The sequence below is a fragment of the Tyto alba genome, unplaced genomic scaffold (genome assembly GCF_018691265.1).
Source record: "Tyto alba isolate M040663 unplaced genomic scaffold, T.alba_DEE_v4.0 Super-Scaffold_1, whole genome shotgun sequence".
Lineage (NCBI taxonomy): Eukaryota > Metazoa > Chordata > Aves > Strigiformes > Tytonidae > Tyto > Tyto alba.
Genome location: NW_024881261.1, coordinates 6,748,763 through 6,768,914, shown reverse-complemented (window position 1 = coordinate 6,768,914; position 20,152 = coordinate 6,748,763). Strand labels below are relative to the sequence as shown.

The 20,152-nt window shown below is 43.3% G+C and overlaps 1 protein-coding gene and 2 long non-coding RNA genes across 3 annotated transcripts in view; 1 reads left to right on the top strand and 2 right to left on the bottom strand.

The window, feature by feature from the left end:
- Positions 1-586: 586 nt before the first annotated feature.
- On the top strand, positions 587-17,879 carry BAG3 (BAG cochaperone 3). Its single transcript, XM_042792833.1, has 4 exons — positions 587-868; positions 12,053-12,409; positions 14,520-14,900; positions 16,560-17,879. Exons 1-4 carry the CDS (start codon positions 698-700, stop codon positions 17,331-17,333), a joined length of 1,683 nt encoding a protein of 560 aa, XP_042648767.1. The 5' UTR covers positions 587-697; the 3' UTR covers positions 17,334-17,879.
- On the bottom strand, positions 3,708-12,045 carry LOC122153456. Its single transcript, XR_006165353.1, has 2 exons — positions 11,333-12,045; positions 3,708-10,786 (listed from the first exon to the last, which is right to left on the bottom strand). It is a non-coding gene; the product is annotated as an uncharacterized LOC122153456 (long non-coding RNA).
- The window catches only part of LOC116960642, a 28,256-nt gene continuing 20,519 nt past the window's right edge, over positions 12,416-20,152 (bottom strand). The window contains exon 4 of the long non-coding RNA XR_006165350.1: positions 12,416-12,774. This is a non-coding gene — a long non-coding RNA (uncharacterized LOC116960642). The remainder of the gene's footprint in view (positions 12,775-20,152) is intronic.

Sequence of the window (20,152 nt, the reverse complement as noted above, 5' to 3'; positions counted from 1 at the left end):
ATTATTTCTGTTATTTCTCCACTCTAACTTCCAGTTATCAGTCACGGGGCAAAGAGGTTTAGGGAGGAGCTCCGGGCTTTTGCTCGCTACCCGGGGCAGTAGGAAGGAGTTAAGGGGCGATCGTGCCCCCGCCAAAGGATGTCGGGGGGGGGGGGGGGGGCTGTGGATTCCCCAGGGACACCGCCACCCCAAAGCAGGCTGCGAGGTACGGGCCCGCGAGATGCAGCAGGGACCGGCCAGAGCAGTTAAAGCAGCTCTCGCTTGCACATTTACTTTCCTCCGCCTGCACCGAGCGCCGCCCCGCAGAGCCGCCGCTCCCGCCAAGCGAACCGGGGCCGCCCGTCCCGCTCCGCGCCCGGTGCCGGCTCCCAGAGCGTTACAGCCCGGCCGCGGGGAGACGTGCCCGGTAACCCGCGGGTCAAGCGAGCCGTGCTGGAGACAACCAGAAGTTTCCAGCCGGCCAGCTCCTCCGCGTCCCTCCTCCTCCGCGTCCCTCCCCCCCTTCCCTACGTCCCTCCTCCGCCACCGCCCCCCGCTTCCAGACACTTCCAGCCCAGCGCCTCCGCCCCCCCCCCCCGCCCCGCGGCGGATAAAGCCGCCGGTCCCGGCGCCCCCGCCCAGCACTGAGCACCCGGTCGCGGTCCCGGTCCCAGTCCCGGTCCCGGTCCCGGTCCCGGTCCCCCGCACCCGGCCCGCCATGAGCGCCGCCGCGCAGTCCCCGCCGCCGCCGCAGATGGAAGGCAGCGCCGATCCGCTGCCCCCCGGTTGGGAGATCAAGATCGACCCGCAGACGGGTTGGCCTTTCTTCGTGGATCACAACAGCCGCACCACCACCTGGAGCGACCCACGCGTGCGGGCGGCGGCGCAGGTACGGCGGGCGGCAGCCCTCCCGCGTCCGTGTCCCGCGTCCGTGTCCCGCCGCGGAGGGGGGTGGGCGCTCCCCCGCAGCTTTGCATGGCAATGCAGTGAGGGCAGGAGCTGCCTTTTGTCTCTGACGCACTGCAGTCCCTTTTTTGTGCATTAAATCATTTGATACCGCGGCTCTGTAATGTTTATTTAAAGTTGGTTAAGTCCCCCCGGCCTGACAGGGGAGACGCGAACCTTGATTTATTTTTCAGCTGTAAACAGCCCAAACAATGAATGCGCTTAAAAAAAGAAATAAGAAATCCAGCCCGGACTTTTGCTTGTCAAGTTTTGTTTTCGCTTTTTTTTCTTTTTTTTTTTTTTTTTTTTTTTTTTTTTCCCTGGTCACAAAGTATCTCAGTAGCTGTCTGGTCTGGTTTTGTTCTTAAGCATGCTCAGAGAAAAGCCGTATCTTAGTCCAAATATGTCCATGGAAGGAGAGGCGCGGAGGGGAGAGCGGTTGTGATTTTGTCGGGGCCCTCCGGAATGGCCCTTCAGGCTCCATTCTCTCGAATTTGGGGGGTTACAGCCCTCTGACCCGCGCTGGCATTTTTGCAATGCAACGGCTGGAGGCAGAAAGTGCTGGAAACTTGAGCCGAACAAGAAGTTGCCTGGTGGGGAAACGATTCCCCGGGGGTTTTCGGGCGCTTTTCTCCCCGGGTTTCGCCGCCTGGAAGGGGGCTCTGCCACGTACCCGGGTGCGGAGCCTGGGGCTGGCCCCGGGGGGAGCGGCCTTTGCTTCTCTAGCCCGTAGGAAAAACCTGAGGATCGATGCATTCAGTCGGTGTTATTCTTTTCAGAACGTAATGTTTCTTAAAATACTAATTGCCCTGTTTGCAAGTGCAGACTGTGGCTGGAAGCTCGGTGTGAGAGGGGCCTGGTGTTGAAAAGAAATGAAAGGGATGTACTTTCCTATCACAAATTAACCCCCTTTTCAGCTTTTTAAGGGCTGGTGAATTTGATCTAGAAATAAATGGCGTGATTCTCGTAATAATACAAAGAGGCCTTAGAAAAATGTAATTTGATAATATGAATATTGAGACTGGCATAGGAAAAAGTGCTTTAACTCCTCTAGAGGCACCATCTTCCTGCTGTGATGAGGCACCTGTTAACACCGGCCGTTATGGCAGTAAAAATAAGAAACAACGTGTTTTTTTATAGCCATAAAACATACTCGAGAAGTGTGCTGTTTACTCAAGGGCTTTTGTTACAGAAATACCACTTGAAACCCATTTAACAGAAAAGTCACATTTAAGCTGCTTTTGATAATTTTGTGAAAACAGAAGTTGAAGCACTCTGGTGGATCAGTACTTGAGTGGGTGCCTGAAACCCCAATGCACCCCAATCTGATGTGAAATCCACGGTAATGAAAAGTGCCTCTTCCTCTGCCAGTTTGCAAGGGTTGGTACAGATAGAAAAAGTTGCACCTGCTTTTGAAGGGCTTTTGTGGATACACTTTTCTCCGAACAGGAAAATTTGTTACTGCTCAGTATAAGCAGGAATGTGTGTATGCTTCAGGATCGTTCAGGGAGAGAGAAATGCTTCCAGAGATGAATATGGGAAATTGTTGATTTTTGGGAGTGTCTGTCTAATGTTGTTCAAAGAAAAAAAAAAAAAACAGTTTATGGTGATGGAAGTTGCATGTAACTGATCTCATATAGCCATTTGTCAGAGCCTGAGTTAAGAATATCTACTGGAATTAATGGTCAGCTTCTGAAATAGTTTGTTAAGTACCAGTATATTTCACAAGGACAGGTACTATTTAGCAAAAGAATCTCAGAATTGGGCCCAAGGAAAGTATATCTCTTCCTAAATAATATTTTCTTAGCTAGACAATGCCAGAGAAGACATTACCCACTGACACTGAATTTCAAATCCAGCAGTGGTCTTTGAGGGCATTAGACTTTTTTTTTTTTTCTTTTCTTTTGTTTTTTTTTTTTTTTTTTTTTTGTTAACCTAAACAGGTAGGAAGGACAAAGTCACAGATGTAGGCAGAAAGAGAGACCAGATATGAACAGCTTTCTGATTTTCCTCATTGTCAGTTTAGCTCAAATGAGAACTTGGGCCTTTTAGAAGTGATGTAAGAATTGCAGAAGCTGACGGTGTGTCAGATTGTATGCAACTTTTCAAGGATGATGATACAAAGATCAAATTTACTGACTCCATCGCTGCCTTGCTTTCATTGAAATCAGCCAGTGAAACTAGCCATTTTTTTAATTACTTTTATGACGGTCTTTAAATAACCCCTATAGTATATCTGTCAATATTCTCTAAGTACTTGTTCCCTTTCTGAAGAGACCCAGGCAACGCAATGAGGTATTACACTGTGAGTGGACAATGAACGGAGCACAGGTCTAAAGCTAACGGAGCTTTTCTAGCTAAGTAGTATTAGCTCAAACAGTATTAATAATGAAGTGCCATTTTTCTCAAGTGGTTGCTCTTGGTCTTCTCACTCTAGGCTTGACATCAGTGTAACTATGCTGACTGCAGTAAACTGTACCAGACGCAAAATGAGAAATGGCTCTTTTAAAATTTTAACCCACAACAGAGTCACTTTAAATCAATGGAACCAGACCTTGGTTTTGCACTTAACTAGGTATTTTAGATGTGTTCATCAATTCAGATGATGCTCTGTTATTTTTTCATTCAGTCTGACCTTCTTTTTCCCACATGAAGGATGGGTATTCTTCCTCTGTGTGTTTAGCTCTGATACTTGTATGAAACTATAAGGCTGGACTAGGGAGACCTTCCTGAGAAAGAACAGAAAATCTATTACTGTACTGCAGTGAGAAATAAGCCATGACTTTGCAAATGACTGAAAAACATTTATTAACAAAACCACTTGGTAGACTAATGATTTTCTTACAAGTGTCTAATTCGTTAATAGTAAGACATTCAGAGAATAAGGTACAATCAATATTGTGTGGCATGTATATACATACTTTTACTAAGTGAGTGTTTACTAGCAATGTCACTCTTCCTCTATTTCTTTGGTAGAATTATTGATTTCCTAGGCTTATCTATTGTTGGTATTTTCTGTGTTAACTTATGTCAACGCAGCTCAGCATACATTCTGCAAGATTGTCTTATAATGCTAAATTGTTTACTTGGTATTTCCCAAAGTGTTGATGAAAATAGATAAAGTTTAAAGAAAGAAAACAGAAACAAGGCTTGTACAAGTATTTATTGATGCCCCTTCCATATGTTGTTTCCACATGCAATAAACCCAATGGGAAATACTGCAACTAAAAATAGACCAAAGGAATTGACTGTGCTGAGCCTCACTGAACTAATATTACAATGATCAATAGCTCACTAATGCCTTGGGTTTGAGATAAAAGCTGTACCAGCCAGCCACAAAGTCTGGGAGCCATCATAAAAATTATATCTTTATTGGTTGCAGCAATGACTGCACAGGCCTAAACAAAGGAAGAAGAAGCCATCTCACCCTCTTACTGATGGCGTCGTTGGTATTTGGGGAACAACCACCTAAGTTTTTTCATCCTCGCCCTTCATGACTGTTGCAGCTCTTTTCTCTCTGCTTCCCCAAATAAGTCTTAAGTCACTTGATTCCCATCTCTTTAGCAGTGAACTTATTTTTGAGCACTGACTTCTCACGTTTGAGTTGACTGAAAAATTCTTGCTAGACCAAATTAGAAATTGCATCGAAAGTTCAATACAGCCTCTCTGTGTCTTTTGCAGTGGTTCACATCAGTGGTAGGGAATGTAAAACTAGGTAACAGTTTGGGTCTCTTCTACCTGCAGTGGTTTTTACCTAACTTATGCTGATGTGCATTCTGTCACTGTCAGATTAATAAATTATTGGATTAAAAAGGTACTGAATATAAAAGGCATAGTATGTAGGAGTGGTAAAATTACCAGCAGGGGATTTTTGGAGAGTTGTGGACCAGCTTTGCCCAGATTCCTTGAAGCTGCTTTGTGTAGTTTTTTAAAGCCCCCCTTGATAGAACACAGGGGGCTAATTGATGGAGCTACCAATTAATCTGAAAACAAGGGGTGGATCAAACTGGAAATAAGAGAAAGGAACATGAAGAAATGACACTAGAAATAACGTGTCAGTGTCTGGGCAATTGTGCAAGAGGAAAAGCAAGGAAGGTCTTGCATGGTTCTGTGTAATTTCTGACACAGCGTGCCTCTTACCTAAAGGAGAAAGGAAGAATACTTGGGCCAGGCGGCAGCGTTCTTACCTGGAGTCATATTTGTAACACTTATATACATGGGCAGGAGCTTTCCATAATCACATGGCAAAAATAGAATTGTTCCCACTTGAACCATGATAGGGCAGGTAACGATCCAATATGCTTTGGGTTATATAGGAAGTATCACTCTCTAGGTAAGATCTGTCTCCACTTTCTTCTGTGGCAGCTATGCCCTCTCTGCATGCCAAGAATAGAAGAAATGGCCTGTTCATGCAAATTACATTACTTAATTATGGATGAAAAATGCTGTATCTTCAAATATGTTGCAGAAGCTGTTGGTTTGATTATTTTTCCTTATTGGTTTTACAGACAGGAAAATGAGACGTGGGGTAGTGAAGCAACTTGTCACTCAGTAGTTCAGGTAGCCTGAAAGTACATTTTTACAGCTGACAAAGCCTTATAACTGATAAATAGGATGCAGCGTAGCAAGTGCTTTTATAGTGTTGGAGAATTTCTGTGTAGGGAAGTGAAGTCAGAAAACCGCTATGTGCAAAATGAAATTTAGATGAAAATGCAGACCCTGACTACAACCTGTGAAATTCACAGCTGAATTCTCAATTGTTAGCTACTTATTCTCCTTTTTTTTTTTTTAATGGGACATTGTTTTGTTAATTCTTAAGGCTTGTACTTTCTTTGGTGTTCCAAATTTCTGGCTCACAGCTAGTAGCAGAAAAAGCAACAGGTTGACCACCTGCTCTTAGGTAAGCAGGCAGTGAACAGAAATAACTCGGTGAAGTGTGTCATTCTCATCACCCTTGACAAGGATATTTCTGTTAGTGATCTAAAGGGCTTTTCTGTAACCCCGTCCATTCAAGCTGACAGGATGGCTGGTGATACCAGCTTGCTCCTCAGAGCGCTCTGCTCTTCGTATCAGTCATTGCTTCTTTCTCTGAACATGTTCAGTTTGGCCCATCAGATGCTTTCTGTGCATGGGCCAGCTTCCACTCGTGAGCATAAAGGGCGAGTGTTGTCATGTCTGTGCCAAGGCATTTTAGCGTAAGAAAGAATCATCTTAGTGATAAAAAAGAAAGGTTTCAGTTCCTGAAACAAGATTAGTCCACGAGATAGCCAACATGTTTGCTCCAGTAAAGGTGCTCTGTTCTGGAAAGCTTAGGATTAGATTTCTCCTTCAATTTTTAATAGTGTTTGTTTATTTCCAGTGACATCATTGCACTCCATCAGTTAGAGCATATGTTAATGTAATACTTGTATAATACAACATGATAATTACAAGAGGGAACAAAAGCCTATTTGCCTACACATGTGTAGGTTAGGAAATGAAGCTCGGCATTCAACAAGTAAAACATCAAAAGCAGCTTGGCGTATAAATGGGTTACATGATGTGACCGACACGAAGTTCTACTGAGACAGCTCATGCGACTAAGCTTATTCATGGTTTCCTTCAGTCATTAGCTAATGATATCTTGCTCAAATGCCTATGTGCTCAGTGTGTATGTTTAAACACAAACTGTGAGTAGAAGAGTGAGAATGTAAAAAGCTTCAGTGGCTGAAGCACGGCAGTAGGAAGTTAGGGGTCAGCGCTGAGAGCAAATCACTCTCCACCTTCTCACCTGTATAGTTCTCGGGGAAGTATTCATGAAATGTATTTTATGCTAACATTGTAATATTAATATGCTTAAACACAAAACACTGAGAGACTTTTTAGAAATACTCGGATATACCGATTTCTGTGGGTAGCAAAGCTAGTATAGTAGTTCTGGTTTATCTAGTCAGTGAAACGGAGGAGGGTGAAAAAAAATGGTCTGGCCGAAAGTAAAATACAAGTGGATATGGAATCCAGTTCTAATGGTTAAAAGTTTTGCCTTTCTGTGACATAAAAAGTTGTTGTTTTTTTTTTTTTTTTAATAAATAGAATTGGTACATCATTCTTAGGTTAGAATATTAGCTATTACTGGCTTTTTTGGTTATTCATGGGAATTTCTGATAAAAAATAGATTTGAGCATACGTGCAAAGAAAAATTGTCATATTTCAGCAACTCAGTTATATTGTTGTATTCTGTTGTGAAAGAACAGAAGCATACTACTCCCGTCTTCCTAAATATGTAGGATTGGGGCTTAAAATCACAGGAAGTGTGCTCTCAAGTCAGATTCTGTCAGATACTGGCATTTTCTCAGTCATTTGAGCAACCAGAATACTTTTATTTGCATGATACTGTTTACAGTAGCAGCTTAAAAGATCAGAACCATACTCCAGTCAGTAGACCTCCTCTTTGCATACAGCAAGAAATATTTCATCTCTTGGTAGTGTTCGTAAACTTTGTGTTCCTTTGCTAGATAATACACAACAAGTACAATTTAAATATTTGCACTGCTGCTCTGCAAGGGCTACAGAGGTGCTACGTGTGTGTATAATACATACAAGCTTTAAAGAACTGAATTTACTGTACTACAAATAATATCAGTACAAGTCAAGAAAAATGCAAGAGTGTGATGGCAGTGAAACCTGCTTTTTAACTTTTTCTGTAGATCATTTTAGTATAAGAGGAATGAAAAACGTAAGTATTCTCAAAAGGGAGATTCCAAGTTTGATACAACTATTAATCTAGTGTGTGTACAGAGTATTTTGACAAAGTTAATTCTATTGGTACAGCCATCTGGATGACTCCAGTGGCAATTTGCTAGCATCAGCAGTGACTGAATTTGCAGGTTGCTGTGTTTCTGTCTGGACTAACACTTGAGCAGTCGCTGGGGCACATGAGGAGTTATGCCATTATCCACTCCAGATAGATAGCACAGCTGTACCAGCAGTTTTGTTGCAAGGTTGTGGTTTTTTCTTGCTGTCATTTTTTTCATGCTGGTGGCACACCGTGTCAGAACTCACTTAAAATCTGAGCACGTTTGAAAAATCTGGGCAAGTTTGAGGATTTTAGTGTCACTCCTGACTGTGCCCTTCCCATGGGAAGCCAAGAGTAGGATGTGGGGGTATGAAGTGTTTTTTCCAGTTGCACAACTCATGCTGGCTGCACCTTTATTTATCATGGTGATGGCCTCACAACAGAAACGCATGCCCTCGTCCGGAGAGGTGGACGTGCTGGCATTCCTCCTGAGCAGATCTCCCAGAGCTGCTCGGCTGTCCCACTCATGGCTTGTCCAAAACACAGCAACGCTTTTTTTCTCTCATTTGACTGGTGATGGTCACTCCTTTATGCTCGATCAGCAGCTCCTGAAATGGTGGATCAGGTCTGAGTTTCTGGGGGTGTTTCAGGTGGTAAACTACCTGGAGTTTAGGCCAGCACAGCTGTCAAAATTTCTGAGCTCTTTGAGGGAGTTCTTTGCATTTTTGTGCTCCTTCCTTTTTGGGAATTCTGCCCCTTAAACATAAAATAAGCATGTGATCACAGCTGAGATTCCTGCAGTGTTGTCAGTCCTACTACTTACGGGAAAATTCATTGACATTATTTTGCCTATAATTACTCTCAATTTTATTGTCAAAGAACTTCTTGTTTCCTTCGGTGAGGGCAGAAGAAATTGACTTAATTTTTTTTTAACAGAGAAATCTGAGTTGGGTTCCCATTTTTTTTTTTGTACTTAAACTGGAAAGGATAATGGACTAAGGTTTGTCATTCATTTATTGGTCATACCTCTTTGTGGAGTTTTGTGTTAAATGTGAGCTCTGGGCTTTTTCAGATAACATGTTAATATAAAGAGCAAGAACTATATTTGATAGAAGGCAAACAAAAACCAAAAATGGCCATTTTTGGTCTCCTGGCTGGCTGTCCTGTGAAACAGGAATTAAAGCATTCAGAGGGAATCCATGAAGCTCTTCTCTACAGTATTAAGATGGGAGTTTTCCTGAGCTCAGTTCCATTCCTTCCCCCTTGCCGCAGTGTCCTCAGGCACACCTGAGCTTCTCCTGAAGTCTTCCAGAACCTGTTTGTCCAGGCTGGAAACGCAGACTCCCTTGCACAAAACAGAACTGCTTTGGCCAAAAGCCTAGGGGTATTGGGATCCACATGCACTTGCTGTTGTGCTGGGTTCTCAGAAAAAATGAACCCAAACCACTTGCAGCCATCTACTTGGGCCCAAGGCCTCTGTAGTCTTCGGTCATGGTGCTGCGGTGTCATTCCTCAGTGTGGGACATTTCAAAGTACACGGATTGTGAGTGTTCATGAACATAAATGCTGGGAAAAAAGGGATCGGGAAAGAAGAATGTTGAGGATGTGGTGATCCAAGCTGGCTAACGTAAGCAACTGTTAATAGACTTAAATATTAATCAGGTGTTGAAGAGGGCAGTGCGGATGGAGAAGAGCAGTTGTGATGAGAGCACCTTTCCCAAATCTGATCTCTCTGCCTCAGAGCTAGTGATGGTGGAAAAAAAAAAAAAAAAAAAAAGGACACTGCATTTGTTCACACAAAAATTCCTCTGTGGTTAGCAGACCTGACTACAGCGGGGAAAAAAGCCTGGAACAAAGGACCACCTCGAAATACTAACTTTCCACAGGAGCAGCACCGGTTGTCTGAAGTTGTAGGAACAAATGACAAATTATCAGAGTATAGTTTATGCTGTGGTTCTTAGAGGGGCCAGTGTAAGTATTAAACTTGCCAGAAGTTTCACTTCAGATATAAACTGAATTGTTTGAAAAAGCAGTCCAACCTGATTTTTCTTCCGTTTTGGGCTGCTTCTATTGTATTTCTTACCACACCTGAAGTTGCAGAGGCAGATTTCTCAAATTGCCAAGACAGTTCAAAACAAGGGCAGCCTCAAGCATCTGAAAATTAAGAGAAGGGAGGGGAAGCCCATGGTCAGGCTTCTAGGAGGGGGTTCATGGAGGGTAGGGGGAGTGGGACACTGACCATGTTGAAGCCCTGACAATGATTTAGCACTGTGGATTACTCCAGAAGATTGAAGGTCTTCTCCCCAAACGGAGCAGTTCAAAACACTGCAGACCCCTTAAATGCCAAGAAGAGCTGGCAGCTGATCCCTTAGGGCAGATCTGTTGTACACCCAGGTGGAGTGGAGCACCTGTGGCCTTGTCAGGGCATCTCCGGGTGCTGCTGGCCCACTCGGCTCCTAAACGCTTCCCAGCACCGACCCTTCCCCTGGGGAGTCTGACAAGGCTGGAAGTGAGTGAATCTCCTTTTTATAGCCGTGGGAGCTGTGCCTGTGGGTGGGGTGGCTGGCTGTGGACTCTCGGGTTACACCCGCAGCTCTGCCGCCTGCTCCCTCCGTCAGGGAGACTGTGCCCAGCAGCTGGTGCGCGCCGGGCGCCGAACGCGTGGAGTCAGCGCGGGGAGGCAAGGCGCTTCTTCCGACTGTCGAATCATCAGTTTCCCTCCCTGCTCGGCAGCCTGCTCGGCTCCGCTCGCCCGGCAGACATTTGGCTCTGACGCGGCCTCGCATTGTTGCTGGCTGAGCGCACCTCACATTTATTTTCCGGCAAACACGGTTTGCTGGCGTAACCGCGCGTCCCTCCAGATCCCGGGAGGGATGGCTGCCGGCACCGCTGCGGATTCGGGGTTGTGCTGGTAGGAGGGGAACTGGCAAGTGCTTGTTGGTCCTCGGCGTCCTGAAGCCCCTAGACAGCCCGAGCCTGTGTTCAGCAGGGGAATGTGGTTTCCTGGTAGGGTGAATTTAAAATGGCTCATCTGTCGGCAGTGGATCCCTGTGCAGACCTCGGCATGAGATCATCCTTGTTCTGCAACTGGAAAAGCCAACTTCAAATTACTTCTCTGTGTGAACTTTCTAGGCCTGGCTCTCCTCTATGCCCCTTTAGAATTTTCCTTTTGTGGAGGGATTTTTTAATGAGTTAAAGGAAATGGGCTCTAACTTTGAACTTGTTCCTTTCAGTGCTTGTTATCTTTATTTTATTAGCTTACCTAAATAATAGCCTTTATTCTCTGCAGTTTCACTGTTTACAGGAATTCTCAGAAATTACTTCTTAAAGGGATACTGTCATACAGGAAGAACACTCAAAATCTGGTTGATAAAATAGTTAATTCTTAATGAATTGGTATATTAGTGTGTATAGAAGCGACATTAAATATTTTTGCAGCTTAAACACCTCTTTAAAAATAGGGTTTCCAACACTTGCACCATATGTCCCCTTATTAAATTCTCCTCTTACTGAATAATGACATTACCCTCTGAATGACAGAGGTGCTTGTTATATGATCTGACTTAGAGATACATCTGGAACTTGGCCCTCGCGGGGCCTCAAAATAGAATGACCGATGCAGGAAGAACTTACTAGAGGACTTGTGAGGGCTCTTAGTACAAACCACTTCCACCCCTGCCAGGGCTTTGACATTGTCCAGTGAGCATATTCAAACAACACAGGGATTTATTTTCTCTTGCTTTTCAGCAGTTTCATCTTTGTTACGCTATCCTGTCTTCTCTTCTACTCTCCTTCAATATTTACTAAACTGGATCCTCCTGTAGCAGAAAGTGAATGTATCTTTCAGTATGAAGCATTAGTAACTCTTTAGGTAGCCAGTGGGAAGAACACCACCAGCAAACATGGTGCTTCCTTGAAAGTTTCTTGTCAGATGTTATCTATAGCACTGGGTGGGTTCTGAGAGGTGCTAAGGAATGTCTTGGGTCCCACAGGCACTTCCTCGGAGGAGCTCTGTCTGAAGGGGGTGGGCTGGTGGCTAAATGCAAGTAATGTATGCTATTAAGAAAATCCTGTTGTAACTGGGCAGGTATTTGAAAGTCTCAGTTGGTATTTATGAGAAGTGGGGGTGAAAGACTTGTACATAAGCAGATTTTTTAGTTTACTGTCTTTTCTTGCCTGCAGATCTGGAGTGTTAGCACCTGCTGTTAGCTGCCTTGCACGGACCCAGGAGGGTCTGAACTTTGCATACGCAGCTGATACTGCGTTTAGGACAGACCTTTAGGGCAGCTTTTTCTAACCAGGTGTATTCGTCTGAGCTCCCAGCAAGTGCTGTGTGATGTTTTTAACTTACAGGAAGGCCAGTCGTCAGCAAACGGTCCATCTCGCGATAGTCCCAAGCAGCCACCGGCAAGAGAACGAAACGTGGGCTACCCCAAGCTCCGGGCTGGCTACATCCCTATTCCCGTCATCCATGAGGGCATCGATGGCAGACAGCAGCACCCCTGCTTTTCTGCTCCGCAGCCTGGTGTGCAGCGATACAAGACAGAAGCTGTGCCTCCCCCGGTGCAGGGGCAGCCACCTCTCAGGGGGGGCTACGCCGGCCCCGAGTCCCCTCCACGGGGACCGACGGAGGCTTCTCAGGCAGATAAACAGTGTGGACAGACAACGGCAGCTGCAGCAGCCCAAGCGCCGGCCGCACACGGACCCGAGGTAACTCCTCAGCGTTGCTGGGGTGTGTTTGCATTGGTCTTTGCAGCATTTACGACCTGAATGTCACACGGGTAGTTTATCCTTCAGAAAGCCAAACTTGCCACAGGATTACATTTTCCCAATACTTCCCGGAGTATTAAAGTGCAAAAGTGCACAGTCATGGCAGCATAAATATGTAAGGTTTTTCTAGCATCGCCGGCTTTCATTCTGGAATGATTCTGTGGAAATAAATGCATGTAAACGGCTTCTGCCTCTGAGCTGTGCAGGTCCTGCAGCAGGGGAGGATTGGTTTAAGGTTTATACCAGTTCCCCTGCAGGCGGAGAATAATGGCAAGCCTCTTGTGTTTGGCACCGTGAGTCAGATCCTGAAGTGATCAAAGTGGGAGAGACAAAAATAAAGTGACCAGTTAGCTAACAACACAGGCCATTGCAGAAGTTACACTGCTGTGATCTTTGCTTTCCAAATTAATACTGCAGTTGTAGATATGTCAGTCTGTACACCTAGTACAGCTTTAAAACTGCATTGTAAAGTATTTTTGTCGTTCAGCGGCACATAAAAACTGTTTCAATCTATGAACTTTAAAAAAAGTCACCCTGCTTGCTTTGTGCTTCAGAAGGTGGAATTTTGGTTTGCCTGTTCTCTCTAGAGAATTAGCAGAATTGGTATTCTTGTAATGTATGGAAATATCGACCTCATTTTTATTCAAAGTTAGATGAGCAGGAAAATCAGCGTCCACCAAGCCAAAAATATATCATCAGGTCTGTAATTGAGCAGTGGTGACTTTTTCTCTGAAACCTGTTTGTAGTCTGAACAATGTAATTAAAATTCTGTTAGCAGGTTTCTCAGCTGTCTTGACTAACAATGCCTTGTCCATGCAGTTCTGAGACAAGAGGCTCAGCTCTTCCTTCTCCCAACACCGTACAGCTTTGTCATGTACGCAGAGCGGCTTCAGGAACATGTCTTCTGTGCCTCTTACTGAAGTCCTCTGAGATGACTACTGAGGACCTCAGAACTTGCTGTTACAAACTTAGGCAGCGCAGTGTGGCTATCAACTGACCAGAGCCTGTGATTGTGCCTTAAAGCCCCATGTCAAGAAGGCCACCAGTAGTGGCAGTGATGGGTGCCGTAATACAAACTGGCATTCATTTATTTAAGGTTGCTGTTTCATGGGCAGCAGGGCAGTTGACCAGCACCAAAAGAGGGATCTTGTTCCCTTTCCTCTCCTGCTTTCCCTGCCCTTCTCTTGACTCTGGCTGTGTTGTCCTGCCCACTCCTCTGCCAGCTCCAGTCTGACCTGGCCTTTCACTGAGCCTCGTAACAAACCTATCAGGAAATAATTTTTTTCCTCGTAGTGAGTGAAACTGGTCAGAACAGCCTGACAGCTGCTGGAGTTGGTGCAAAGCAGAGGAGGTGATGGATTGGTGTAACAGGAGGTGGGAGGGAGCTGTGAGCAAATAAACTGCCTTTCCCCAAACTGCAGACCCATAACCCGGAACATGCTGGGAACTTGATTTTGCAGCGAGCCTGGCACTCGTTTCCACTAACAGCTAGTGCCGCTCTTGTTGCTGGTGCCAAGAGGCGAAGGTGTTGGGAGGTCTTGGAGGGGGAAAGGGGGCATTAGCCATACAAGCATTGCCATAGCCTGCTGCTGAATTAATTACATGCTTTAAAAAAAAACTGAAAAAAGACCAAAATCTGTTAGTGTCACTGGAATCAGAAGTCTAAAAGTTGTGTGCCTCTGTTAGGGGTTTGTTTTTGTCTCCAGCATATAATTTGTTTGCTTAACTTTAGTTTACCTCAAATTTAACAGGTTTAAACAGGAACAGCCATGTGAAAGCAGCAAACATTCTGACTGAGCACCCACTCCCTGCTCATATGAGGGCTGGGAATGCTGTAGCTCAGGTTTCTACTTGTTATAATGATGATCTCTCCCAACTTCTGTGGTTTGTTTGGTGAGGCCCTTGGCCAAAAAAACAAGGAAATGGATCCCTCACATGCCGGAAACACAAGTCCCGTTTCTATGACTATCTCCTTTTCTCTTTGGAAATTAAAAGTACTGTAAGCACAAAAATGGCTAAAATATAATAATGGATTTTGTTTTCATGGCAGCCTCAATCTCCTGGAGCTTCTGATTCTCCAACAGTTTCCCCTCAGTCCTCTGCCAGACCCAATGCAGGAAGCCATCAGCTTCCTCGCGGTTATATTCCAATTCCTGTGATCCACGAAAACATCCAACGGCAACCAGCGCAAGTCTACCACCAGGCACAGAAGACACACTACCCTGCCCAGCAGAGCGAATACCAAGCCCACCAACCGGTGTTTCACAGAATCCAACCAGATGAGAGGGAGCCTAAGCCAACGCGAGCGCAGTCTCCATTCAGAGTGTCTCAGAGAGGCTCATCGAGCCGTGAAAGTTCACCGGCCAGAGTTACCACCCAGATGCAGCCCCCAGCTCCCATCAGAGTGCAGACAGTTGTAGACAGACCCCAGGTATGTAGAATGAGGAGGGGAATTTCCTGCCAGGTATTTTGTTCAGTGTGGCTAGAGCTGAAAAATTTGCTTGTGTTAATAGGTACATGAAAGCATGTAAAGCAGTCTCCATTTCTCAATTTAAACAAACTGGGAGATACTGCAATAATACTAGCAGCATGTTGCATTTCCACCTATCAGGACTGTGGAGTCTTTGGATCACTGAAATATGATTTAACACAGGATTTCATTTTCCTCTCATCAGAGTATAATTTGTTGTAATTACACTGAGGTCACTGATGTTGCATTATGTTTGTGAGAAGAAAATCAGGTCCGCGGGATTTGTGTCATCTATGTAAATACACCTCATTGATGTCTCAGAACCATTTAGGATAGCATCAGATGCACAAAGTAATTTTAGTTATGAAGAAAGAGGATCAGCAAAATCTAGTCTTAGAGCTTTTAATTTTTCCTACATGAAGCATGCTCTTGCTCATAGAACATGTTGCTCATTGAATGTTCTTTGCATGTTAAAATGCTTACTAAAACTACAGTTAAAGACCACTGGGAATTTGACAACTGTGAGTGTGTGGAAGGGGGTACGTATAAAAACAAGCCCTGATGTCCTTTCTGGAGAGATTTCATACTGAAAATGCCAGGAGCAGAACTGGGTTAATATTTTTGAAAAAACAGGTGCTAGGACAAAACAATGAAGACTTCAGATTTAATGTCATATTCTAGGTTATAATGCTAATTTACTTTTACAGGTGAGAACTTGAGCTCCCTGATGATATTTTACATTTAACGGGTAAAGCAGTAACAGACTGTCAGTGCAGGCCATTTACTTATTTGGTTTAAATATAAATATTTTACTTCAGCCATCGAAATCCGTGAGAGCTGGATCTAGTGTTTTTCCAGAATCACTGTATATGCACACAAATAAGTGAAGGGGGTGGCAGGGGAAGGAAAATATAGATCTCACAAATTCTAGTTTTCTGCTAAGATCTCAAAACTAATCTCAATTTCAAGAGATTTGTGATTTGACTGTTAGATCCGTGGTAATTCCAAGGATTGTCTCTAATTGCTACAGTGTAATAAGATTGACATAGTAACCTCTGCATGTAAATATTCTAAAGATAGGATCAGTAAAAATAAGCACTAGCAAAAAAAAAAAGATTCTCCTGAAAACAGGAATGGGATGAAAATAGCCCCACATGTGATTAAAACTCATCAAAGTAGTTACCTTTTCAAGAAACACCAGCTCTCAGTTAGTGACACACTGAGGATGAAACTTGACTGTGATGCAGTCAGCTGCAACAAGTGTTTCTTAAGTCAGGTGAGGGCTTTGCTCTAAGGTAGTATTTTATAAAACTGTTTGTTAGGGCTGATTTTAGTGAGCATGGGCAGGATTTGGTGAGTTGAAGTTTAATGTCTTTGAGAGTTGATTGGTGCTTGTAATCTGCAATAGTCTGAAAGCAGGAACTGAACTCTTTAGGACAGTGCTTTTTTTTTAAAAAAAAAAAAAGTAAAATTCAGCAATGCACAGGAAATACCATCTGATGTGTGCAAAAATTGCACTTCTAGAAGTACAGAAAACTGGATGTTAGGTTACTTGTTCTTTAGAAGAAAATAAGGAGCATTGTTCATTGTGTCTCAACACAAACTTGCCTTACTCACTAGGTTTCTCAGCAACAAGTCCCACCTCAAGAGCCACCAAGACCATCCCCACCACCTGAAATCAAACCTGAAAACAAGGCAGTCCCACCACCCGAAACTGAGGCGCCATCACCATATATCCCAATTCAGGTCACCCACCAAGAACCAGATCTTAAACTACCACCCCAGAAGCCTCCAGCCATGGCAGAAAAAGCTGATAAAAAGGTTCCCTGCCAAGCTAAGGTGGTTGCCCCACAGGAAAGGCCTCCTGCTGAAGAAGCAGCAACACCGAAGACAATGGAAACAGGAGAACCTCAAAAGCACCCTGGTGTTTTGAAAGTGGAGGCAATTCTGGAGAAAGTACAAATGCTTGAGCAAGCAGTCAACTCCTTTGAAGGCAAGAAAACTGACAAAAAATACTTGATGATTGAAGAGTATTTGACCAAAGAGTTGCTAGCCCTAGACTCAGTGGACCCTGAGGGTCGTGCAGATGTGCGCCAGGCCAGGAGAGATGGTGTAAGGAAGGTCCAGAACATTTTGGAAAGACTTGAACAGAAAGCAGAAGATGTCCCAGAACCTGTTCAAGTTGATGGACTTCAGCCAAATTTGCCAGAGCCTAAGCCACCACAGGAAATCATGGAAATTGAACCTGTTGTAGTCAAGAACAAGGGAGGTACCAGTAATGAAGATGCTAAAGAGGAAACCAAAATGGAAAGACATCAGCCTGAAACTAAGGAAGAAGTGTTTACCAATCTCACCACCACAACAAACACATCTAATAATCCAACTGAACCGTAGCCACGTGCTGAAATTAAAATCTCTCAGACTTCATAACTTAAAGTGTGTTTAAGTGAATTTTAAGTTGCATGCATTTCCAGAGCTCTTTTCAACTGGTTTTTAATCAACATAGCAGCTTGGGACACAGTAAACACTTTGTGGGGGAAGGAGGGAGTTAAAAAGAAAGTAATGCATTTATCCTTTATTCTTACACTATGTAAAAGACATGTTTCAAAAATAAACCCTGTACATTAATCACCTTCAGATCAGCTGAGTGGAAAAAGAAAAACAAACCAACAGCTTCAGGGTTAATATTGATGCGTGTTGTTTAGGGTGTATTCTTTTGCAGGTGATTTTTGTAAAATCAGTGGCCTGCATTGTCAGAATACCAGTCCTTCTTTAAGTATAGCCACTCTTAACAGTAATGTTTTTATTTTTAATGTTCACAGTTGGGCACTTTAAGTAATGATGGATAGAAAGTGTGTAAGAAATTGTAGGGATATTTATATGTGTGCAGGACTTCGATGCTATATTATAAGAGGGAAATAAAATAATATAGAAGCCTAATTTAGTCTTGTGATTTTATAAGCTGAAAATATAAGGACAGTAATCGGTTTCAAATACACTTTTCTAAACAGATTTCTTTTAGTACACCATTGTAATTGAAGTCTGACAGCTGTTTTCTCATCAAGACCAAACTGTGCCTTTCTCCATGCACTCGCTCACTTTTAATGTAATCGCTGTATCACGTATGTAGATAACGGAAAGAATTTGGCTTGGCTTTTTCTTTTTTTTTTTTTTTTTTTTTCTTCCCTTTTTTCTGGGAGTCACCATTTATCAGAAATATTTATAACCTTAAGAAATCAATGTCTACTGCTGTTGTGTTACAGAAATTTACTTTACAGCATCTTAACTTGTTCGGCAAAGTCATTAGTGCTTTATTAACAACTACTTCTGAATTTCCAGCCAAACACACTTTGTATTGATAGAACCAATAAGATTAAGAGGTAGTCCTCTCATTTTGTGAACTGTTTAAGCAATATTTCGTGGTTATTCTAAGTGATTAGCAACTTACACTTAAGCAAGGGACATAAAACATTCTTTGGAAACACCCACGTGAAATGAAAGCAGCAGTCAGACCAGTGCAGAATGATTGCAAGGGAGGAAGGAGTCCTAACCAAACTCCAGAAGTTACCTTTGACTTGCATTTGTAAAATGAACAATTTATTTTTACCCGGTAGCTTATGTTTACAGCATATGAGGAAAGCTTTAATATAGCTGCTCAAGGCAATTGATTACTTATTGAATTACTCTCTGAACCACGAGATTAGATTGGAAATTAGGTTTAAACCCATCTGAAACCTTGTTTTTAAAAGGCATTGTTATTTCAAAATATAACAATATAGCATGTAAATAGTAATGCAACAAGTGTTTTGATACAACAGTTGGACTGTGAACTGTTTCTTTAGTTTCATTTTGATAGTCAACAACACCATGCAAGAATACACAATGTCTTGTAACCATTTGGCTACTCCAGCTTTTGGAGCAGCATTGTAGGCATTCTAGCAGAAGAGGTGTGAAAGTTCAACTGCCTGCATAATTCTGCTATGAACTCACTTCTGTGACACATTCCTCCTGAAGGATTACATTGCAGTTGAGGACACACGTCTCTGACATCATGTAACAAAAATACTTAAATCGAGGAAAATCAGCTATGGGTTCTTAGAATTAAGCTATAAGCAAGGTCTGTGGGAGGCGTGAGGCCCTGCCTTTTTCTGGTTTCTCTTAGTAGCCCACTAAAGTAGTTCAGATCAAAAACACCTCATAAACTGAGGTGGCAATGTGGAAATTCAGATTATAGTCATAAAAACATGCCATTTACAGGAAGTTAGACAGGTGCTATCCTTTTAAAACATGTCATCTGCTGCTAATGGAGCCTGATTCATGTTATACTACTCAATGTTGGTCAGAGTAGGTGGAGTCAAATTTAATTACAACTTTTTTTTTTTTTAAAAGCAAAGCTAGAGGTAGAGTTACACTTTGCTAAGTGGTATTTTAAAAGTTGATTATTAAAGTCAGTGATTCTAGTGCAGAATTGGGTACCACTCAAAATGAAGAAAGGTTTTATGATCTGGCCTAATAAGGGAAAGCACATTTGGCTGCCCTGGAGCTGCCTAGCTGGAAGACTGTTGCTCTGAGTCATAGTCTCTGTTTCTTCTGTTGCTCAAGAGTAAACTACACCCAGTTCCGCATATATGTCTTGACACATCAGCGTGGCTACAAATTCTGCATAGGGGCTGGGAAGAGTGAGTAGTGAAGGAGGAAGCAGTTGAAGGTTACCACCCATTGCCTGTAAGCTTCTGACCTGCTCTTTGCAGAGCCTGCTTGCTTCCTTGCATTGGTACTGATGATGTGGATAGCTGGCAGAGGAAAAAGATTCTTCATTCACTTGTATTTCTGCAGTAGGGTACTAGCTGGTCTGTGGCTTGACCCTGGGTGACTAACTGTGGAAACTTGCCTTTGAAGCTCGGGTAGAAAGTAACTAGGGTTTTAATACTAGCAATAAGAATTACATTCCATTGCATTACTTTTCAAATACAGCCATGTACAAATGGCAAGTGTGCTGTGGAATACAAGGTGTTCAGATATACACACCGCATTCTCAGTAGCCATTTTAAAAAATGAAAATGCCCCTAGGATTTTTGTTAAGAAAAAAATAAAGCTGCCTGTTACTCATTCTGAGTATATGTCAAGCATTTAATTTACTTAAGAAGCAAATAATCCCCAAGTCAGTGAGAGGCGGTGTTTAAACTCATTTAAAAGCAACAGGGATATGAAAA